At 53.5% G+C, this 23,639-nt stretch overlaps 1 protein-coding gene across 1 annotated transcript in view; it reads left to right on the plus strand.

The window, feature by feature from the left end:
- Positions 1 to 23,639, plus strand: part of PLXND1 (plexin D1) — a 56,978-nt gene that overhangs the window by 21,989 nt on the left and 11,350 nt on the right. The window contains exons 6-20 of the mRNA XM_021695236.2: positions 1,205 to 1,382; positions 1,513 to 1,621; positions 2,038 to 2,140; positions 7,936 to 8,037; positions 10,699 to 10,788; positions 11,008 to 11,101; positions 12,093 to 12,247; positions 13,090 to 13,241; positions 14,093 to 14,192; positions 14,286 to 14,425; positions 15,248 to 15,415; positions 15,499 to 15,589; positions 15,787 to 16,050; positions 16,140 to 16,289; positions 17,129 to 17,243. Of these exons, the coding sequence (XP_021550911.1) occupies positions 1,205 to 1,382; positions 1,513 to 1,621; positions 2,038 to 2,140; positions 7,936 to 8,037; positions 10,699 to 10,788; positions 11,008 to 11,101; positions 12,093 to 12,247; positions 13,090 to 13,241; positions 14,093 to 14,192; positions 14,286 to 14,425; positions 15,248 to 15,415; positions 15,499 to 15,589; positions 15,787 to 16,050; positions 16,140 to 16,289; positions 17,129 to 17,243 (2,011 nt within the window). The remainder of the gene's footprint in view (positions 1 to 1,204; positions 1,383 to 1,512; positions 1,622 to 2,037; positions 2,141 to 7,935; positions 8,038 to 10,698; positions 10,789 to 11,007; positions 11,102 to 12,092; positions 12,248 to 13,089; positions 13,242 to 14,092; positions 14,193 to 14,285; positions 14,426 to 15,247; positions 15,416 to 15,498; positions 15,590 to 15,786; positions 16,051 to 16,139; positions 16,290 to 17,128; positions 17,244 to 23,639) is intronic.

Consider the following 23,639-nt stretch of genomic DNA (forward strand, 5'->3'; position numbering starts at 1 on the left):
GGTCACCTCTGTTAGGCCTCACACAACTCTGTGAAGTGGATGCTCTTAACATCCCCATTTTACAGATGAGGAAATTGAGGCACAGAGAGGGAAAGTGACTTGCTCAGGGTCGTACAGCTAGGGATTAGGGGAGCTGGGATTTGAACTCAAGTGGGCAGGCTTTCGAGTCTCAGGAGGGAGGGTGCAAGTTGGAGGGTAGAAGGAGAGTGAGTCCCCAGCCCCCACCTCTTTCCGGCCCCAGTACAGGGAAGGGGCAGAGGGGCCACCAAGTGCCAGGCCACTGTTGCTTGTTTTCAGATGAATCTGCAGTGTGGAGGCCTGGAGCTGCTATAGCGGGCGGTATGAGGGCAGGGGCTGAGGGACAGACAGCCCTGCCCTCAGTGACTTCTCTGAGGCTGGGTACCCTCATCCATCAACAGGGAGAGATGGTGGTTCTAAAGGGCCAGATGGGGCCTGGGGCTCCTCTGCACCCCTCTCCCCATTATCATGTATCACAGAGTCCTTCACATGCTTTATCTCATCAGGCGGACTGGGCATAGGTTTGTCCATCTGTCCATTCATTCCATTCATGTATTCATTCATCAAATGTATTCTTGAGCACCTACTATGTGTTAAGTGCAGTTCTGGACTCTGGGGACACAGCATTGAACAAGACAGACAAAGCCTTGGCCCTTGAGCAGTTGCTTGTGGGGGCTGAGGGAATAGGCAAGGTAGGCTGTCAAGACGGGAGGAAAAGTATGATTGTGAAAAGGGAAGCAGAAGAGAGAGGGGTGGAGAACGGAGCGGGGTGGGGATCACTGATGTTTTAGACCAGGTCGGAGCTGGCCTTGTGCTGCAAATGTTGTCTTTGAGCAACGCTATGAAGTAGGTGAGTCAGCTGGGCCTCTGGGAAGAGCGTTCTAGGCAAAGGGAATTGCCCTGCGGTGAGAAAAGATTGGTAGATTTGAGAGACTCTCAGGGGAGGGGGTCAGAGAAGTCACGGGGACCAGATCATGTAAAGCCTCCTTGACTGCTGTCAGGTGGGCCGTTTCTTTGGGCAGCTGGGGAAACTGAGGCCTAGAGAGCCCCAGGTAGGATATGGCCCCCTGGCCTGGAGTCCCGGCCACCAGCCCCCCCCTTCTCCCAGGGTTGCTAGCGTGGGGGTGGGGCCGTGAGGGGAAAGGCCTGCTCCCCACTCCCCCAGCTGAGGGGCCCTGGCCCCCAGGGCATGATCCTGCAGATCTCGGGCAGCCTGCCCAGCCTCAGTGGCCTGGAGATGACCTGTGACTATGGGAACAACATCCGCACCGTGGCCCGGGTCCCAGGCCCCGCCTTTGGCCACCAAATCGCCTACTGCAACCTCCTGCCGAGGGACCGCTTCCCGCCGTTCCCGCCCCACCAGGGTAAGTGCCTCACTCACTGGGCATCCCACACCGTGGAATGTCAGGCATGGGGGTCCTGCTATCACAGCCTCCAAGTGGAGACCCCCGACCCCTTTGTCCTTCTCTCCCTGGTTCCCCGGGTCCATTCTAGATCACGTGATTGTTGCGATGTCTGTGAGGGTCAACGGGCGGAATATCGTCAGGGCCAATTTCACCATCTACAATTGCAGCCGCATTGGACAAGTGTATACGCACACGGCGTGAGTGGGTCAGGGCGCTTGCCTCCAGGTGGTGGGCGGGGGGGGGGGGGCGGGGAAGGGTCTCTGCTCCCAGGAAGGCCCTTGGAAGACAAATGGTGGTGTCCTAGAGGCAGATAGGACCCTCGCTTGTACGGTGCTGCAAACCCTCACCGGGCTTCCGGGAGCACTCAGGCCGCAGGGGCAGAGAGAAGTGCTTTCATCACACTTAATTTCGTCTCCTAAAGGTCCTGCTTGTCTCTTTCCTCCTTGCATACCTATTGTGGGGAGCTCACTATCTTAAGAGTGCCCAAGCCCCTGATGATGCAGAAGACCTTTTCCCCCCGCGTTGGGATCTGCTTCTTGGGTCCCAGTTCCTGGGGGCAGGGGGGGAAGTGAGGGTGGGGAGCTGAGTGTCTGAGGGGCCCCTTGTCTTCCAGCTGCACCAGCTGCCTGTCGGCACAGTGGCCTTGTTTCTGGTGCACCCAGCAGCATGCCTGTGTCTCCAACCAGTCACGGTGTGAGGCTTCCCCCAATCCAGCGGTAAGTTAGGCCTGGGGGGATGCCCTCTGCCTCTTTCATTACCATTTTTTTTTTTTAGTATGTTGAGAACATTTCCACGTCATTAAATTTTCTTCCTGGCACCAGATCTAACTGCTGCGCTGGGCTCATCACATAACAGCACATTTAACCAATCCCCTATTGTTGGATATACTGATCACTTCCCATTTCTTTCTTGTGTTCTGATATAGCCAGGGCATGGTGTGTGTCCTTGATTATTCCCTGGAGACCAGTTCTAGAAATGGTACTTTGGGGGTGAAAACGGGGCCATATTTTTACACCTTTAACTCAACTGCCTCCAGAAAGCCTGAGCCAGTTTAAACTCCCACCTGCAGTAGGAGAGCCCCTTTCTGCACATTTTGCTGATACCAGCTGGTTTGTTGTTTTTTTTTTTTAAGATTTTATTTATTTGAGAGGAGAGAGCAAGCGAGAAAGAGCATGAGTGGGGGGTGGGGGGCAGAGGGAGAGGACAAGCAGACTCCTTGCTGAGCAGGGAGCCCAACATGGGGCTCAATCCCAGGACCCTAAGATCATGACCTGAGCTGAAGGCAGATGCTTAACTGACTGAGCCACCCAGGTGCCCCAATACTGGCCAGTTTTAAATCTTACTGTAACATTTTCAACAACCACGTGGGATCAGGGCAGTTGTCCCTGAGGCCAGGAAGTACCAGGCTGGGACCTTGAATCCAAGCCCCTCTGGCTTGGGCCCATGTTCTCCTGCCTTCCCCAGATCAGGAATTGGGCTGAAAGGCCCTCACCTTGGCCTCCCCATGGGCGCTGGGGACCCCGGGGCAGGTGATTCCTTGGGCAGAGAAGGTGAGCTGGCCTCAGGAACCACATGCGTCCAGGTCCTGTTGCTTCTGTGGTCCCTTGAGCTCTACAGCTGGCCAGGATCCAGGCCCTTCTGGGTACTCTGGAATGGCTGGATTGAATCAATTACACTGGGGTGGGCGTGGTGGGGAGACTTGGGGGTTGGGGGAAATACAAATGAAAATGCCACATACCTTGTGGCTGGTTGGTTTCTGCGGTGTGTTCACTCGCAGGGTGGCCTTCTGCCTTTGCCCAAAAAGCTTCTAAGGCCACCCCAGCCTCGGTCCAGTGATGACCAAATGGGATTCCTGAGGCTTTGGCTGGGGCTGTCATGCTCAGCCAGGTGGTATGGCTAGATTGGGGCAGGGGTGGGGGGGCCAGGGTTTTGAGACCACAGCTCATCACCTTCTAGACCTCTGACTTGTGTTAGAGCTGTGAGGGGTCAGGATAAGGCACTGAGTCGCTGCCTGAGGCTCCTCCCTCCAGGAAGGGGATGTTCCTGCCCATTTTCCAGATGGTACAACCGAGGTAGCCAATATCGTTCTGGGGGCACTGGTTCCTAATAGGAGGAGGTCACCCTGGGCATGTGTTCCGGGAAAGCAGCCCCAGTCCCCAGAGCATCTGAAGCCCCCGCCTCTTGGCTCTGGGCTCAGAGAATCTCATCAGGAATCCTCCAAGCGGGTGTAGAGGTAAGTGTGCAGGTGCTAAGAGGGGGGGCCCCATGGCCCACACCTGGAATCCTCTGGTCTCTGCACCTCCTGCCTGAGCCTCAGAACTGCTTTGAAAAAGAGTCATCCAGGAGCTTAACTCAAAGGACCGACACAGTAACATGGGGCTTCTGGCCCTGGGGGAGAGGCCCAGGGGAGTCTGTGTGGCCAAACCGTAGGGGAGGCCCCCAGGCCTCTGCATTGGACCCCAGGTTTCCAGTCCGGGCCAACCAGGACTCCTGTTCTCATGTGGGGTCCACATCTTCCAGCCCCAAGCCCAGGGCTTGGTACATAGTAGGGAGTCAAGGAATGTGAACGTGAAGCATTTGTGTTGGCAGCCTGAGTCCCGTGCTCTAATCTACAGGGATGATGGGGTGAGAAGGACCCAGCCTCAACACGGTTCATTCAGCATTGATTGGGCATCCTTTGTATGCCTGAGTCTGCACAAGGCACTGGGAAAGAACCCAGTTAGGCATAGTTCTGCCCTCTCCATCATGAGTCAAGAGCCCGAGGTGTGAGTTGTGGCTGTGTGATCCTGGGCAAGCTCCCGAACCTCTCTGTGCCTGTTTCCGCATTGCCTATTTTACTTACTATCAAATTACCCATCTTACTACTTTAAAATGGCCTTCCTTCGCTGTGCAGGGAATCTGGAGCTGCAACTATGAAACGGTAGCCCCACAGTGGCCCGTAGGAGGTACTCACTAAAAGGCCACTGTGCTCCTCCGGAGCTGGTGGCTGCTTTGCTGGGTGGGCCAGGGAGCCCTTCTCTGGGAAGGGGACCTTTGTGCAGGGCCCTGACAGATGTGTAGGAGCTCACCAGTCTGCAGGTGTTTCTGTGGCAGCATCCCATAAACCGTCCCCCCCAGGTCTGCAGCTCTAGGGGCCAGGAGCTGGGGTGGGGAGCACAGAGAGGGCCTGTCTTAGAGGATTATTGTAATCTAGCAAGAGAAGAGGCAGCCCCCTCCCCAGGCCTGCAGAAGGCTCTGACTGATAGTTAAGTTGGCACTTAATTACATCTCAGTTAGCCATGCGGGCGCCATGCTCCTGGTCAGGTGGTGGGCGGGGGAGGTTTGCACATCTGTCTGTGCCCCTTGAGCACTGGGAGGAGAGAGTAGGGCTTGGGCTAGGCCGGGGAGGTGTCCCAGGGGAGGTGCTGGGGACCAAGTCTCCTGTTACTTTCCCATTCCCTAGTGGGCCCCAGAAGGAGAAAGTGGAGGAGGGGAGAAGAGATGGGAGGGCAGGCCCCCTCGAAGGCGTGGATGCATCTGTGAAGCTGAACTGCATTAGGAGCCAGTGGGGAGAGTGGTTTGGTAGGAACAGGGGGCAGCTTAGGGGGCTGTTACGGTACAGAAAGGTAGGAAGGGACCCGGTGTGGTGGATTCAGGGTCCCTGGGCCAGCCATGTATTGGGACATCAGTTCTTGACCCTTGAACATGGGAGAGACTGCAAGAGAGTCTGTGAGTCCCAGTGTGGGGACAGGTGAGGCCCTCTGTGAACCAGCACACGCTGGGCTCCCATCGGGGTTGATGGTGGCTCCCGGCACTGTTGACCCAGCATCTGTCCTCATTCCTGGTGTCCCACCTTCTCAGCTCTGCTGGAGGACCAGGACCACGACCAAATTGGCCGTGGTTTCCTGAACCTGCAGGCTGTGCCCCATGTGGCACTCCAGCAAAGGGCAGAAACCACTCAGCCTCTTTCTGAGGTGTCCATGGCTTGCCTTGGGATGGGACAGGGAGGCCCCTGTCCTTTGGTTGCATGTGGGGAAACCCTCGTTCAAACTGGACTTGCCCCAACAGAATTAATTGACTTGTGAGTGTGAAGTCTGGGGGGTGCATCACTTTTAGGTACAGCTGGATCCAGGGGTTCCCGCCATGTTTTCGGGACTCCCCACCCCTCTGGGTGGGCTTCATGCTCATGTGGCCCTCTCCTCTTGGTAGCCAAGTCAGCCTCAGCAGCTCCAGGCAGGCTCCTGATTTCCTGGCAGCCCCAGAAAACAAAAAGAGCTCTCTCTCTTATTGGTTCTACAGAAGTCCCGTAGCTGACTTTCACTGGCTGAACTAGGGTCACTTATGCTCCCTGAACCAATTGCTGAGGCCAGGGCAGGCCTGGGACACCCGCCTATCCCTGGGGCTAGGGAGTAGAGTCAGTCTTCCCAAACCACAAGCCTGTGGGGGAAGTTCCCCAAAGGCCAAGCCAGACTTGAAGGCAGATGGTGGGGGCTGGAAGCTAACAGCAGACGTTCCAGCTGGCCCCATGGAGGGTTAGCCACCTCTGGGGGGGGGAGGTACCGAAGGAGGGCAAAGGGGTGCCAGGACCCTTAGCCTTGGTCCCACTCCGTAGAATGGGTACAAGCCTCCAAGTGGCCATGGGATCATAGATAGGGATCAAGGAGAATGGGAGGCCCTCAGGGGTGGTCCCATGTCATTCCCTCTGGGGGGCCTCCTGTAGAAGCTCCCCCTGCTCCGACCTCACCCCCCCAGCCCCTCCTGTCTGCCGCCGACCCACTGGTGGGGTGGAGCTGGGAGGACAGAGCTCAGAGCCCCCCCGCCCCGGCCAGTCGCAAGGCAGAACTGGCAGGAGCCATGAAGACTGATTGCAAACATGTGGATTCCATTCTCTGAAATTCCATGGGGTTTACACACGAGACTGCGGCAAACAGCAGCTCGGAGGGACAGAGATTTGTGTGTGCTCACACTGAGCTGGACACGAGCTCCTCCCGCCCAGCCCCGCAGAACGGTCAGCTCAGGAGGCCTCGCCCGGGCCTGGCTGTGCTGTTGTTTGAGCCAAGGCCTCTGCGGCCCGCACCAGGCGCTGCTCCCGGGTACACGGGCCGGCCTGGGCGAGGTTTCTGGCCTGGTGGTCAGCACACAGTCGGGACAACTCGGAGGCCTCTGGTGCTGCCCATTCCATCTTGGGCAAACTGCTCTGCTTCTCTGTGCCCCGATTTCCTAGTCTGTAAAATGGGTGTGATGATTGTACGTACCTCACAGGGCTGTTGGGGAGTTGGGATGTGGTGAATTAACACGGTGCAGAGTGCTCAGAACTGTCCAGGAGCACAGTGAGGGCTGTGCGAGCTAGTGACTACCACTGGTATGGGCCTGGTGATCATTCATTGGCATCCCCTCAAGGTCCAGTGTTGTGCTGGGTCCCTGAGGTACCCCTTGAGGAGCTCCCTGTCCGATTAACAGTAAGGAGAAAAGACTCCAGGGAGGCCTCCAAATTCTATCCCCAGAGGCCATTGCCCTGGTTGCGTGACCTCAAGGTGGACACACAGGGATCGTTGTGTTTCCAAATCTGTCCCCAGCCAGACTTGGGCAGGAAGAGGGCAGAGCAGGAAGCCCTCTGGGCTGGAGGGTGGTCAGGCCTTGGTATGGTGTGACTGCTGCAGGGTCCCCGGTCTCCCTCTCTCTCAGGCTCTCGGAGGTCGGGCTCGGAGTGTGAGGAGGCAGGACATGGCCCACCGGGGCCCTCAGGTCAGAAGAACCTAGTGCAGGGTGGGGGCTCCAACGTAAAGCTCAGAGAGGTCACTAAGGCGGCAGGGTGGGCATAGCCCTGCCCCCTGGTCTCTGCCCCTCGCCCTAGGCCTCAGGTTCAGGCCTGTTTCTGGCCTGGGAGGCAGACAATAGGAGTTCAAAGACCAGCTCTGCCCTCTGACCTCAGGTATATCACCACCTGCCCTCCCTCACTTCCTTCCTTTTTTGAAGTAACCCCCCGCTCCATCAGGCCTCAGTGGCTGTACCTCCAACGTGGGAATGCTGATGCCCAGGCCAGCCCCGGGACTCTCTGGGGGACTGGCGCCTCTGCCCGGAGGCCGGGACTCTCGCCTGCGGAAGTGGGGAAGGGTGTGGAGCCCGGTGGCACCAAGGTCCTCAGAGCCCGTTTCCCACGGGCCATCCAGAAGTCTGGAGTTTCTTTTTTCTGCATCATTTAACGTGTGTCCGTCTGGAAGCCGAGTCTCAGAGAGTGGGTGCAGCCCCACATTTTATAGTTGGGAAAGATGAGGCCTAGAGATGGGGAAGGGGGCCAGCGCCGGAGCAGCCACGGGGGCACTGGTTCCATCACTGGGCTGCTTATTTCATTGCTCTGTGCCTCAGTTTCCTCATCTGTAAAATGGGGCCAATAAAGCCTCCTGCCCAGAGGCTTGTCTTGAGGGTCAAATGAGATGGTGTGTGGGAGGGGAGGTAGGCTGGGGTGGCCGTGAGTCCTGTCCCTTCTGAAATTCTCCCGCATCACCCTCACCTCCTTGTGTTTTGACTGCAGAGCCCTCAGGACTGCCCTCAGATTTTGCCCTCACCCCTGGCACCCATGCCCACAGGCAGCTCACAGAGCATCCCAGTGCATCTGGCCAACGCTGCCTTCCAGGTAGGTGGGGGCCGGGCCCAGGCGGGGCAGAAGGCTGGGGAGAATGCCGTCCCGGATGGGGACCCACGCTCTGGGCCCTCCACCCACACTTTGGTTTTGTGTCTCTGAGTTTCCAGGTTCTGTTTGAGAAAGCCCCAGTGTGGTTGCAGGGGGTTGGAGGAAAGAGAAGTGGGTGGTGAGGGCCCAGCCCAAGGGACAGCAGGTTGCTAACAGCTCCTGAGGGAAACTCTGGTCAGGACCCACTGTGTATGGAAATGCTTTGGCCGGGACCCCCAGACTCCCCTCCCCTCCGAAGCTCTCTTGACAGAGCTGGGCTGCAGGCCACGGACCTGGTCCGTGTCCTGCCCGCCCCGCCCCTAGGCTGAACTGTGATTCTGGACACACTTCTTCAGTTCATGGCTGACCTGTCTTACCTGAAGAAGGGCCCTGTGCTGCCCCATTCCCCATTGTCCCGATGGGGAAAAGGAGACCCAGAGAGGAGAAGTAGGTGTACATGACGTAGGCCTGGACTTGCACCCTAGCCCTGGACTCCTAAGGCAGTGCTCTTCCCTGCAATCTGCCTTCACCTCCCCACCCCCGCATGGGGAGGAGGAGCAGCAGCTCCTTTCTGGGTCCCTCCTGGAAGAGTGTCTTGGGTGGGAAGTGTTGACAAGTTCTGGAAGTGTGCCAGCCGTCCCCCTCCCCCCTCCCCAGCTCCTGGGGAGTCACCATCTGTTGCTTCCAAGGGGGAGCGGAGGCCTGTGCTAGCTGTCACACATGGGGGGCCACGTGCCAGGCACCTGGGGTGTGTCGGGCAGCCTCGTGGCTGGGGCTGGGGCTCTGTGAGCGGCGGGGGCCCGTGCCCTCTGACTGCACCCTGCCGCCGTTGGGACAGAGCCTCCGGAGCATGAAGGTGCCTGGGCTGGCATGGACGGAGGTGCTGCTCCCTGGGGCTGCGGGAGCCTGGCAGGGGGAGGCCCAGGCCCTGGGTTTGGGTGCTGGCTGCTGCTTCCCGGGGGACATGTGTCTGCCCTCAGTGTGCCTGAGCGATCCCGGCCCTCCTGGCGCTGGGCCTGCTTCTAGAACACGAAGGGTGGGGGAGGTGCAGAGCTTCCCGGGGGACATGTGTCTGCCCTCAGTGTGCCTGAGCGATCCCGGCCCTCCTGGCCCTGGGCCTGCTTCTAGAACACGAAGGGCGGGGGGCGGGGGGTGGGGCACGGGCATAGCCCCCTGCCTGGGCTCTGCAGCAGCCCTGTTTGCTGGGCCTAACCCCCTGGGGAGCCCCAAGATAGCTTGGGCCTGCTGTCCCGAGTGGCTGAGGCCTGAGCCTCGGAGACTCAAGAAGACAGACCCCCCTCCTGGCTCAGCATGGGCAAATGAGCTCAACAGCCACCTTCCTGTGTTAGCTTCAGAGGGAAGGGGGAGACAGGACAGGCCAGTGGGGGAGGGGGGTGCTGACCTGTGTTCTCCCCAGGGTGTCACATCTGCTAACAACAGGGACATAAACAGGAAGTCCTGCCACGAGGCTGGCCTAACACACATGGAACCTGAATTTGTTCAGTCAGCGAATATTTATTGATACTGTTCCCCAGAGGCCTGTGCTGGGCAAGATGAGGCTGGGGAGTCGGGGCCTGTTTATTTGGTCAACAAACATGTATCGAGCACCTCCTGCATACTAACAGCCAGCATATATTAGTTACCCACAGTGTGCAACCTCCTAAAGATACATGATCTCCCGTTTCCCCAGCAACCCTACAGAGTAGGGAAGCCTGTTTCTACTGCTCAGTTGAGGAGACCAAGGCTCAGAGAGCAGAGCCACTAGCACAGGGTTGCACAGCCAGGAAGTAGCAGAGCTTGGGATTCAAACCGGTGGAACCTGAGCTCGTTCACTGCCACCCACTGCCCTTGGAGGCGTCACAGGGGCTGAGACCCAACCCCAACCCTTCCCAGGGGGTGGGGAGGCCAGTGTAAACAAGGCCTGGGCAGGGGGATAAGGGTGGCCCTTAACATACAGGGTGGGGGCAGGCTTTAGGAACTTTCCAGAGCCCCTAACATGCACCCAACCCCCTGCTAAATGAGTGAATGATCAAATGAGGGGTGCCCACCTGATTTAAGGGGAGGGTCTGGGAAGTCTTTGGAACATGGGGCATTTGAACTGGATTCTGAAGGCTGTGTTGAGTTTTGCTGGGTGGTAAGAGTGGAGACAAGTTGTTTGGGTAGGAGGAATGGATGGGGCAAAGGCCCAGGGGCAGGGCAGCCCATGCCATGTCAAAGAATGTCCTGCTATGGCTTGGGCGTCAGTCTATGGGACAGAGGTGGGGGGTTGTAAGGTTCAAAGAACAGGTGGAGTCTCACTGGGATGAACCTTGAATGCCAGACATGCTAAAGAGTCAGGACTTTATGAGCTGAATAAACAACCATTGGCTTAGGCCACTGGGGGATGTTGGTGAGGCTTTTAGTGGCACGGAGAGCACAAGGCCAAAGTTCTAGGTGTTCCCGTACTCTTCGTCTCCCTCAAACATTGGACATGAAGGCCAGGAAGGACATTTGCAGGGGGTAGGGGCCTGGGAGTAGGAAGGACTCAGCCCACTCCTCAGGGCAGTAGGCCGTGATGTACTGCTGATGGAGCTAGAGGGTAATGAGTGCTGATCCGACTTTCCTTAGCGCCCCCATGTCTCCCAGGGTGCAGCCCTAGAATGTAGCTTTGGGCCAGAGGAGATCTTTGAAGCCATATGGGTGAATGAATCCACCGTACACTGCAACCAAGTGGTGGTGAGTGGTGTGGCTCCAGTGTGGGGGGTTGGGGGGGGGGGGGACAGCCTGCCCAAGTCCAGATGCTGTACTCCTTCCTTCCCACCTTATTCCCTTCCTCCTTCTGATCCCCCGATCCTCAACAGCCCTGCCCTCTCCTCTCTCCAGGACATCCATCCCCTCCCCCAGCAGAGACCTAGACACCACCCATGCCTCCCATGCTTTCTTGTCCTTTTGCAGCTGCACACGACCCAGAAGAGCCAGGTGTTTCCACTCAGCCTCCAACTAAAGGGGCAGCCAGCCCGATTCTTGGACAGCCCTGACCCCATGACAGGTGGGGGCCCCCATCTACCCCATATGGCCACAGGGGACTCAGCCTTAATGGGTGGGGCTCTACCTTGGGAGACTCAGCCAGTACTCACTACACAGTCACAGATGTCCCATTGTGTTGTTCCCTAACACACAGGTTCTCAGATCCGAGCCTTGCCATTCTGTACTTGGTCACTTGCTTGGTACTTATTTATTCACTGAGCAGCTACTCTGGGGCAGACTTCTCTATGCGAACGGCTGTGCAGTGGCAGGCCCTTGCTTAGCCTTCCCCCTCTGAGCCTCATCCTCCCCAGGTGACATGAGGCACGGGCCCTTTCCTGGAAGGCTTGATGAGGATTTGCTGAGATGATGCACACAAATCTTACAGCTGTGTCTGGGATGTAGTTAGCACCCCCAAATGGTAGCTGGTGTCCTTAGTGTTCCTGCATGTATTGAATCAATCCCCCAAGAGCCTGTCCATGGGGAGCCTCGGACATCCCTGGTGGACATGGGGGCCCCCCACATCCCCACCATGAAGGCCCCAGAGAGACCGCAGAGCCAGCCTGCATACCCAGGGCCCTGAAGAACCCTCCCTGCCCTCCCTTTGGGCCACTCCGAGGGTCTGAGGCCCTGGTGCCCGCAGAGCCCACATTGCTCAGTGGTTCCCCAGCACCCCGGAGCCCCAGTGGGGAGTAAACAGATCCACTCAGGCCTGGGTGTGAATCCTGACCTGGCACTCATAGGCTGTGGGACCTTGGGCAGGTCGTTCCTCCCCTCTGAGCCTCAGTCTCTTACCTGTCCAATGGGGTTAGTAAAGCGTGCCCCCTGATTGAATCATGGTGAGGACGGATGATTTTAATGAGGCTGTCACTGTGCTGTGCTGAGCGCAGGCCCTGGAGGGCTTGGAGAACCAGGACTCACCTCTTGGGGGGGATGCCACCGCGAGAGGGAGGGTGCCGAGGGTACCTCGGTCATGGGGGGGCTGCTGACTCATGCTGCCTCCATCTCTCTCCCAGTGGAGGTCTATAACTGTGCCATGGGCAGCCCCGACTGTTCTCAGTGCCTGGGTCGGGAGGACCTGGGACACCTGTGCGTGTGGAGTGACGGCTGCCGCCTGCGGGGGCCCCTGCAGCCCCTGCCTGGCACCTGCCCCGCCCCCGAGATCCGTGCGGTAAGCACCCCCACCATGGAGGCCCATCGTACCCACGTGCCTACCTGTGCAACACACACAGCAGCCCGCACGGGCCCTCAGACCCGTGGCCCCTGTGCTTCACATGACGGAGCGTGTGCGTGCAGGGTGACCGCCTGAGCACCTGCCGGGGGCCAGGCCCCCTCCGCGCCGGACACACAGCCGTGAACACAACACATAGCCACCCTCAACGCGGAGCTAATGAGGTCGTGGGGGAGGAGGGTGGGCAGTAATAAGTACGGAAATAAATAATTTACATATAGAAGCTAAGTGCTACAGAGAAAAACAGTAAAGGGGGGAGGCCGGAGTGGGAGAAATGCTGGGGCTCAGGGCTAGTTTTTATAGTGAGGTCAGGGAAACCTTGCTGATAGGGTGGTAACTGAGGTTGGCAGTAACCACCAAGCCTCAGATTTAAGGAAGAAAGTCCTAGGGAGGGATTGTCGTTAGCTTAGCCTGGGTCACGTGCCCCTCCCTGGCCCAGTTAGCTCTGGCCGGGATGCAGGATCATGTGGTCAGATGTGGCCACTGGGAGCGGACCTCATTGTCCCCAGGAGACCCCACCCACCCAAGTTTCATTGATTTTGTGCGTGGACACTCACATCCCCACACCCATGTGGGCTCAGTAACCCTCATGCACACCCTCACTGGCAGCCCCAGGGACCCGTCAAGTGAGCAGTGGCCCAACCCTCTCAGAGCCAGAACCTTCTCCTGAGTAGCAAGTGGACGTGGTCCTACCTCCTCCTGGGTGTGTGCAGTAGTGGGGCGGGGGGGAAGCTGCTGAAGTCCCAGCCTCAGAACTTCATTCATCCTCTGTCACCTGGCAGATCGAGCCCCTGAGTGGCCCCTTGGACGGCGGGACCTTGCTGACCATCCGAGGCAGGAACCTAGGCCGGCGGCTTAGCGACGTGGCCCATGGCGTGTGGATTGGCAGCGTGGCCTGTGAGCCCCTGGCTGACAGATACACGGTGTCAGAGCAGTGAGTAGTGGGCAGGGCCCGGGGTGGTTCTGAATGACCTCTAGCGACCCGCCCCCAACCGTGCCAGCCACAGTTCTGCCCTCTCCCCTCGGCCATCCCACCCTCCTCGGCAGCCTGCTGCTCCCCAGAAATGGCCCACTGCCGGGTCTCCTGGACCTTGTCAAGCCATTCCCCCCTTCCCTGTGCATCCTGCCCTTTTCTGCTGTGGCCACTCATCTTTACCCTTCAAGTTCCCATTTCGGTGTCTCCTGCTCCGGGAAGCCCTCCCATCTGCCCCTAGACCACTGCACTTCCACAGAAGCCTTGCGCTGATAAAAAATAAAACAAAAACAAAAACCTTGCGGTTAACAAAGCATGGGGCTGCCTGTGTGGTATAAGGGTCCGCGCCTACAGCTGTGGGGCCCGGCCCAGAGAGGCTCTAGAGAAGCAGGGAGTGAGCTGGATTTCCTTCTGGGCGGGCTGTAAGGCAAGCTTGCAGAAAGGCCATCAGTCTACCCGCTGGGCCAACGTTCTCATGGTTGGAGAACGTTCAGGTCCAAAGAGACGGTCTTATCCAGCCCCTTTTTCATATAGTTGCAGAACTGTGGGAAAGTCCTGGGGAAGAGCCTGGCATCAGGGTGGCAGTTTTCTAACTGATAGGGAATGGTTTCGGTATTTTGATGTGGGTGACGCTGTTGGGTGTCCTGGCCGCGTGGCCGCCCCAGCTGTGAGCGGGCGGGGCAGGTAGCTGAGCGCAGGCGTGGGGAGCTCACACACCCTCAGGGTGTACTGGGGGGCGTTATTCAAGGGAGAACACCCAGCCCCTGAGCTCCTCGGGCTGCTCCGCTGACCAGAGCTGCCTCCCCCCCCAGGATTGTGTGTGCCACAGGGCCAGCGCCAGGGGCGTTCTCAGACGTGGTGACGGTGAACGCCTCTAAGGAGGGCAAGTCACGGGAGCGCTTCTCCTATGTGGTAAGGGAGGCCGCGCCCACCTTCCTGCCCACCCCACCAGGTCCACACCTGGGGGATAGCCTGAAGCCTGACCACCTGTCTTCCTCCCCACAGCTGCCCCTGGTCCAATTCCTGGAGCCTGACAAGGGCCCCAAGGCCGGGGGCACCAGGATCACAATCCACGGGAGCGACCTCCATGTGGGCTCCGAGCTCCAAGTCCTGGTGAACGACACAGAGCCCTGCACAGAGCTCGTGTAAGCCCCGGGGCCTGGGCCACCCTTCCCAGCCCAGGGCAACTGGACGGCTGGGGGCTAGAGGGGTGGAGGGACATCCTTGCACCAGGCATTACTCGGGTCTTCACTGGCTGTGTCCTCTTGGCCAAACCCCTCTCCCTCTCTGAGCCTCCGTTTCCTCATCTGGCAAGAACAGCAGTTACGAGTAGTACTCTGTGCCTGGTATACAGTAGGTGCTTCATAAGTGACAGCTGCAGTGAAAATGGTGATGGTTGTGCACATTCCGAGATCCTCCGGCTGGCCCAGAGGTGGGTCTGCTGGCAGGGGTGGGGTCCACAACGTCTTGGTGAAATGCCTCTGTCTTTATTATTCACTTGCTGTGTACCAGGCCCCAAGGATGGGCATTGCTGTGGAAACCAGGAAGAGCCCAGCACAGTCTCAGCCCGCAGGGGACAGCAGACACTCCCACGGGAAATAGAAACATCTGAGATTGGGGGGAAAGTCCGTGCTTTCAGAGCCACCCCTCAGCAGGGGTGGCCGTTGAGAGAGGAGCTCTGGGAAGGCTTCCTGGATGATGCGGGATGGGGCAGAAAACTGGGAAGTAGGGGCAGGGTCTGAGAAGGGAGGGTTGAAGGTGGGGAGCACGGCCTGAGCAACGGTGTGGCGGCGGGAATATGGAAACAACAGATTTCTGTGCAAGGGGCCAGCAGCCCAGGCTGGGGCCCATCGAGGAGGCCTGGAAGCCAGGCCAAGTGCACGGGCTTGCGCCCTGGGCGATGGGGCAGGCAGGGGCAACCAGGGGGAGGTGGGGGCCGTGCTGACGATGCCACCGCCCTTCCGCAGGCGCACGGACACCAGCATCGCCTGCACGGTGCCTGAGGGCGCCCTGCCGGCCCCCGTGTCTGTGTGCGTGCGCTTCGAGCGCCGGGGCTGCGTGCGCGGCAACCTCACCTTCCAGTACATGCAGAACCCGGTCATCACGGCCATCAGTCCCCTCCGCAGCCCCGTCAGGTGAGACCCCGCCCCCTGCCCCGCAGGCTGAGCTGGCTCTCCGGGGCTGCGGGTGGCCTGACGCGGCTTGCCGTCTCCTGCAGTGGCGGCAGGACCATCACGGTGGCTGGCGAGCGTTTCCACATGGTGCAGAATGTGTCCATGGCCGTGCACCACATCGGCCGGGAGCCCACGGTGAGGGGGCAAGGGGCCAAGGCGGGTGGGGAGCAGCCCGTGGCCCTGATTGACCAAGCCTCACTCTGCTGCATCTGCCCTATCTCTGCCTCTCTCTCTCTCTCTGTCTCCTGAAACCTCAATCGTCTCTTCCCCATTTCTCCATGTCTGTCTGCCCGTCCCTAACCTTGGCCTTGGCCCTGGCCCTCCTCTCCCAGCTCTGCAAGGTTCTCAACTCCACCCTCATCACCTGCCCATCCCCGGGGGCTCTGAGCAATGCATCGGCACCAGTGGACTTCTTCATCAACGGGCGGGCCTATGCTGACGAGGTGGCGGTGGCCGAGGAGCTGCTGGACCCCGAGGAGGCGCGGCGGGGCGGCAGGTTCCGCCTGGACTACCTCCCTGACCCACAGTTCTCCACGGCCAAGAGGGAGAAGTGGATCAAGCACCACCCCGGGGAGCCGCTCACCCTGGTCATCCATGTGAGTGCCAGCAGGTGCCGGGGCGGGGGCGTGAGTGGGGCCGGGCTCTGCCATGGACCTCAGTGAGCACCCCCACTCTGCTCCCGCAGAAGGAGCAGGACAGCCTGGGGCTCCAGAGCCATGAGTACAGGATCAAGATAGGCCAAGTGGCTTGTGACATCCAGATTGTCTCGGATAGAGTCATCCACTGCTCGGTCAACGAGTCCCTGGGCACAGCCGAGGGGCAGTTGCCCATCACGGTGAGTGAACGGGGCGCCCCAGGTGGAGGCGGCCCTGGCCGCCAGCCCTGCCCCATCTGCTTGAGTGTCTACCCCTTCCCCGCATGTCAGAGCTAAGCATTTTGGTGCTCAGTGGATGAGGCAAGGGGAGCAAAGCAGAGCTTTACATCCCCACTTGACAGATGAGGCCCAAGAACTTAGTGACCTGCTTCAGGTCAATGATCGGCCCGGATAGGCCTGATGGGGCTGGACTTTTCAGAGGCCATAAGAAGTTGCCCCTGCTCCACTTGATGCTCCCCGCAGAGGCTGGGCTGCCAGTCACCATGCAGAGTCACAGAGGGGAGGGAAACTGGGGGAGGGCGGAGAGGGCCCAGAAGTGGGAACTTTTCTATGCTGTACCTGCTTGCATGCCTCCTGGGGTGGGGAGCTCCCTTCCTGCCAGGCAGCTCATGCTGCCCAGGACGGCTCTGACCGGGAAAACTCCCTTTCACCCACACCCCGGTCCCAGCTGTGCCCTCTGAATCCTCAGACTCTGCCTGCTCCCTGGCTCCTTGAACAGCCCTCCAGGTGCTTGGCGACAGCAGCTAGGCCCTCTGGCTCCTCCACTGCTCCTCCCAGGCTGTCATAGTAAACAGCGCCCCCTGTACTGAGTGTCCCCTCTCAGGCCGGCCTTGCCCAGCATCCTCTCATTTAGCCCTCATGGCATCCGCAGGAGGTGGGCATGGTTATCTGTGTTATGGACATGGCATCTGAGGTTCAAAGAGGTTAGGGGGCTTGCCCAGGACCCCACAGCCAGTGAGGAGAGGAGCCAATGCACAAGGCCAGGGAAGCTACAGCTCCCTCTACCCACCTCCGCACAGATCCAGGTAGGGAACTTCAACCAGACCATCGCCACGCTGCAGCTGGGGGGCAGTGAGACGGCCATCATTGTGTCCATCGTCATCTGCAGTGTCCTGCTTCTGCTCTCTGTGGTTGGTAAGGAGCCCTTCCCTCCTGACGCCTGGGAGGGTGGCCCTGCCCCGCCTTGTCCCAGCCCCTCTGCACAGCGGCAGATAGGAGAAAAGGCACGATGGGCTGGGGACACAAGCTTGAGCAAAGGCCTGGTGGTGGGTCACTCACTGACAGCTGTGCCCTGGCTCCAGCTCACACGGGCGGAGGGGGATAGAGGCTGGGGGGTGCACCGAGTCCGGGCTGTGGGCCCTGGGTGCTTGGCAGAGGAACTTGGAACCTTGTCCTCTAGGTAATAAGGAGCTACTAGGGAACTTAAAAGAGGGTTGTTCAGGGAAGATTAACCTACATATTTGGTAGGCTACCCCACTCTTAAAATAGTGGTTATGAAAGTGATACAGTTGATTCTTGAACAACGTGGGGGTTAGGGACGCTGACCCCCGCACAGTCAGAAGTCCACAGATAAGTTTTGATTCCCCCAAAACTTAAGTACTGATAACTAAACACTCAACACATATTTTGTATGTTATATGTATTACATACTGCATTCTTACAATAAAGAAAGCTAGAGAAGAGAAAGTGTCATTAAAGAAATCATAAGGAAGAGGGGTACCTGGGTGGCTCAGTCATTAAGCGTCTGCCTTCAGCTCAAGTCATGGTCTCAGGGTCCTGGGATCGAGCCCCGCATCGGGCCCCCTCCTCAGTGGGGAGCCTGCTTCTCCCTCTGCCTGCCGCTCTTCCCCCCTGCTCCTGCACACGTGCTCTCTCTCCCTCTCTCAAATAAATAAAATAATCTTAAAAAAAAAAAAAGAAAATCAGAAGGAAGAAAAAATACATTTACAGTTCTTACTGTATTTATTTTTTAAAAATCTGCATCCAAATGGACCCACACCGTTTAAACCCAGTTGTTCAAAGGTCGGCTGCATGCGTGTGTGTGTGTGTGTGTGTGTGTGTGTGTGTGTGTGTGAGATTTCCCCATTCCCCACCCCAGAAAGGGATTATGATGTAATACTGCTGTGTAATCTTTTTTTAAAATATATTTTTATTTTATTTTATTATGTTAGTCACCATACATTACATCATTAGTTTTTGATGTAGTGTTCCACGATTCATTGTTTGTGTATAATACCCAGTGCTCCATGCAGAACATGCCCTCCTTAATACCCATCACCAGGCTAACCCATCCCCTCACCCCCCTCCCCTCTAGAACCCTCAGTTTGTTTCTGAGAGTCCATAGTCTCTCATGGTTCGTGTCCCCCTCCGATTTCCCTCCCTTCATTTTTCCCTTCCTTCTCCTAATGTCCTCCATGCTATTCCTTATGTTCCACAAATAAGTGAAACCATATGATAATTGACTTTCTCTGCTTGACTTATTTCACTTAGCGTGATCTCCTCCAGTCCCATCCATGTTGATGTAAAAGTTGGGTATTCATCCTTTCTGATGGCTGAGTAATATTCCATTGTATATATGGACCACATCGTCTTTATCCATTCATCTGTTGAAGGGCATCTCGGCTCTTCCACAGTTTGGCTATTGCGGACATTGCTGCTATGAACACTGGGATGCATATGGCCCTTCTTTTCACTACATCTGTGTCTTTGGGGTAAATACCCAGTAGTGCAATTGCTGGGTCATAGGGTAGCTCTATTTTTAATTTTTTGAGGAACATCCACACTGTTTTCCAAAGTGGCTGTACCAATTTGCATTCCCACTGACAGTGTAAGAGGGTTCCCCTGCTGTGTAATCTTTTAAATGTTTCATAATTTTTTGATCTTTTAAATGTTTCACAAGTTAACACCTGGTCATTGTGGAAATAATTGAAACTGATAAAAAACAGAAAGAGAACAAAAATCACCCATAATTCTCTCAACCAGGGAAAGTCACTGTTTACCCCTATTTTTGTATTGAATTATAATTGACATACAGTATTATATTAGTTTCAGGTGCACAACATAGTGATTCAATATTTTTATACAGTTACCTTCTGTTACCTTACAAAGATATTACAATGTTATTGACTATATTCCCTATGTTGTACATTAGGTCCCCGAGGCTTATTTATTTTATAAGTGGAAGTTTATACCTCTTAATTCCCTTTACCTATTTCATCCAATCCCCCACAGACCCCCCTCTGTCAACCACCAGATTGTTCTCTGAGTCTGTTTCTGTTTTGTTTTTTTAGATTTCACATGTAAGTGAAATCACATAGCATTTGTCTTTCTCTGTCTGACTTCATAGCCTAATACCCTCTAGGTCCTTCCATGTTGTCACAAATGGCCAGATTTCATTCTTTTTCAAGGCTGAGTAACATTTCATTGTATCTATACACGGCATCTTCTTTATCCATTCATCTATCCGTGGACACTTGGGTTGCTTACATGTCTTGGCTATTATAAATAATGCTGCAGTGAACATATAGATGCATGTATCTTTTTGAATTAGTTATTTCATTTTCTTCAATTAAGTACCCAGAAGTGGAATTGCTGGGTCCTAGTACAGTTGCATTTTTAATCTTTGAGGAACCTCCATACTGTTTTCCACAGTATGATGGCTACATTGATTTACGTGCCCACCAACAGTTTACCAGGGTTCCTTTTTCTCCACAGCCTCAGCAACACTTGTTAATTCTTGTCATTTTGATACCAGCCATTCTGACAGGTGTGAAGTGATATCCCATTGTGGTTGTGATTTGCATTTCCCTGATGATTAGTGATGATGAGCATCTTTTCATGTGTCTGTTGTCCATCTGCCTGTCTTCTTTGGAAAAATGTCTATTTAGGTCCTCTGCCCATTTGTTAATCAGATTGATTGTTTTTTAGTTGTATGAGTCTATATATTTTGGATATCAACGTTTTATTGGATATATTGTTTGCCAGTATTGTGTCCCATTTATTTAGTAGGTTGCCTTTTTGTTTCGTGGATGGTTTCCTTTGCCATCCAAAAGCTTTTTCGTTTGATGTATTCCATTTGTTTATTTTTGCTTCTGCTGCCCTTGCCTGAGGAGACAGATCCAAAAAAAATACTGCTAAGACCGATGTCCAAGAGCTTACTGCCTATGTTTTCTTCTAAAAGTTTTATGGTTTCAAGCCTCCCATTTAAGTCTTTAATTCATTTTGACTTTATTTTTGTATATGGTGTAAGAAAGTGGTCTAATTTCATTCTTTTGCATGTGGCTGTCCAGATTTCCCAACAAATTTATTGAAGAAACTGTCTTTTCCCCCTTGTGTATTCTTGCTTCCTTTGTTGAAGATTAATTGGCCATGTAAGTATGAGTTTATTTATAGACTCTATTCTGGTCCACTGATCTCTGTGCCTGGTTTTATGCCGGTACCATACTGTTTTGATTATAATAGCTTTGTGATATAGTTTGAAATCTGGGACCATGATACCTCCTGCTTTGTTCTTCTTTCTCAAGATTGCTTTGGCTATTTGGGGTCTTTTGTGGTTCCATTTACATTTTAGGATTACTTATTCTAGTTCTGTGAAAAATGCCACTGGTATTTTGATGGAGATTGCATTGAATCTATAGATTGCTTTGGGTGCTCACTTCGGCAGCACATATATATGGATTGCTTTGGGCGGTATGGGCATTTTAACAATAATTCTTCTAATGTAGGAGCAGGGTATAACTTCCCATTTTTTTGTTTCATCTTCAATTTTTCTCATCAATGTCTTTTAGTTTTCAGAGTACACGTTTTTTACCTCCTTGATTAAATTTATTCCTAGTATTTTATTCTCTTTGATGCAATTGTAAATGATATTGTTTTATTTCTCTTTCTGAATAGTTCTTTATTAGTGTATAGAAACAATAGATTTCTGTGTATTAATATTGTACCCTGCGACTTGACTGAATTTGTTTAGTAGTTGTAATAGTTTTTTGGTGGAGTCTTTAGGGTTTTCTGCATATATTATATCACCTGCAAACAGTGACAGTTTTACTTCTTCTTTTCCAATTTGGGTGCCTTTTATTTCTTTTTCTTGCCTAATTGCTGTGGCTACGGCTTCTAAATGCTATGTTGATCAAGACTGGTGAGAATGGGCATCCTTCCTGATCTTAGAGGAAACGCTTTCAGTTTTACATCATTGAGTTTGATATTAGCTGTGATCCATCCTATATGGCCTTTATTGTGTTGAGGTACATTCCCTCTATATACCTACTTTGTTGAGAGTTTTTATCATAGATAGATATTGAATTTTGTCAAATTCTTTCTCTGCATCTATTTAGATGATCATATGATTTTTAGCCTTCAATTTTATGTTAATGTGGTGTATCACGTTGTGTGATTTGTGGATGTTAAACCATCCTTTTGTCCCTGCAATGAATCCTACTTGGTCATGGTGTATGATCCTTCTAATGTATTGTTGAATTTGGTTTGGTAATATTTTTTTGCAGATTTTTGCACCTTTGTTCATCAGTGATATTTTTCTCTTTTTTTTTTGTAGTGTCTCTGCCTGGTTTTAGTATGAGAGTAATGCTGGCTTCAAAAATGAGTTTGGAAATGTTCCTTCCTCTTTAATTTTTGGGGTTATGTCAAGAGGATAGGTATTAACTCTTCTTTCTTTCTTTTTTTTTTTTAAGATTTTATTTATGGGGCACCTGGGTGGCTCAGTTGGTTAAGCGACTGCCTTCGGCTCAGGTCATGATCCTGGAGTCCCGGGATCGAGTCCCACATCAGGCTCCCTGCTCAGCAGGGAGTCTGCTTCTCCCTCTGACCCTCCTCCCTCTCATGCTCTCTGTCTCTCATTCTCTCTCTCGCAAATAAGTAAAATCTTAAAAAAAAAAAAAAAGATTTTATTTATTTGTTTGACAGAGAGAGAGACACACAGCGAGAGAGGGAACACAAGCAGGGGAGAGGGAGAGGGAGAGGGAGAAGCAGGCTTCCCGCCGAGCAGGGAGCCTGATGTGGGGCTCGATCCCAGGACCCTGGGACCATGACCTGAGCTGAAGGCAGCTGCTTAACGACTGAGCCACCCAGGCGCCCCTTAACTCTTCTTTAAATGTTTGATAGAATTCACCAGTGAAGCCATTTGGACCTGGACTTTTGTTTTAGGGGAGTTTTTTGATTACTGATTTAATTTCATTACTAGCAATCAGTGTATTCAGATTTCCTATTTCATGATTCAGTCTTAGAAGATTGTATATTTCTAGGAATTTGCCCATTTATTCCAAATTGTCTAATTTGTTGGTATATGACTGTATAGTATTCTTGTCTTTTGTATTTCTGTGGTGTCAGTTATAATTTCTCTATTTTCATTTCTGATTTAATTTAGTCCTCTTTTTTGTCTTGATGAGTCTGGATAAAGGTCTGTCGATTTTGTTTCTTTTCAAAGAACCAGCTCTTGGTTTCGTTGACCTTTTCTGTTACTTTTTAGTCTATTTCATTTATTTCTGCTCTGATCTTTATTTCCTTCCTTCTCCTAACTTTGAGTTTTGTTCTTCTTTTTCTACTTCCTGTAAAGTTAGATCATTTGAGACTTTTCTTGTTTCCTGAGGTATCACTGTGAACTTCCCTCTTAGAATGGTTTTTGCCGTGTCCCAAAGATTTTGGACTGTTTTTTTTTTTTCATTTGTCTCAATGTATTTTTTTATTTCCTCTTTGACCTCTTCATTTACCCATTGGTTGTTCAGTAGCATGTTGTTTAGTCTCTACATGTTTGTGCCTTTTCCCATTTTCTTCTTGTAATTAATTTCTAGTTTCATACTGTTGTGGTCAGAAAAAATGTTTGATATTACTTCGTTTTCTTAAATTTATTGAGGCTTGTTTTGTGGCCTAATGTGTGACGTATCCTGGAGAATGTTCCATGTGCACTTGAAAAGAATGTGTATTTTGCTGTTTTTGGATGGAATGTCCTGTATGTATCTGTTAAGTTCATCTGGTCCAATGTGTCATTTAAGGATGATGTTTCCGTATTGATTTTCTGTCTGGGTGATCTATCCATTGATGTAAGTGGGGTGTTAAAGTCCCCTACTCTTATTGTGTTGCTGTCTATTTCTTCCTTTAGGCCTGTTAATATTTGCCTTGTATGTTTAGGTATGTTCAGTGCATTGATCTTTACAAATGTTATAATTCTCTTATCAGATTGACCCCTTTATCATTATGTAGTGTCCTTCTTTGTCTTTTATTACAGTCTTTATTTTAAAGTCTATTTTGTCTGATGTAAGTATTGCTACCCCAGCTTTTTTTTCATTTCCATTTATATGAAACGTGTTTTTCCACCCTTACTTTCAGTCTGTGCGTGTCCTTAGATATGAAGTGAGTCTCTTGTAGGCAGCCTATAGATGGGTTTTTTGTTTTTGTTTTTTTTTTAATCCACTCATCCACCCTATGTCTTTTGATGGGAGAAATCAGTCCATTTATATTTAAAGTAATTATTGATAGGTGTGTACTTACTGTCTTTTCATTAATTGTTTTCTGGCTGTT

Source organism: Neomonachus schauinslandi, chromosome 1 (assembly GCF_002201575.2).
Source record: "Neomonachus schauinslandi chromosome 1, ASM220157v2, whole genome shotgun sequence".
NCBI lineage: Eukaryota > Metazoa > Chordata > Mammalia > Carnivora > Phocidae > Neomonachus > Neomonachus schauinslandi.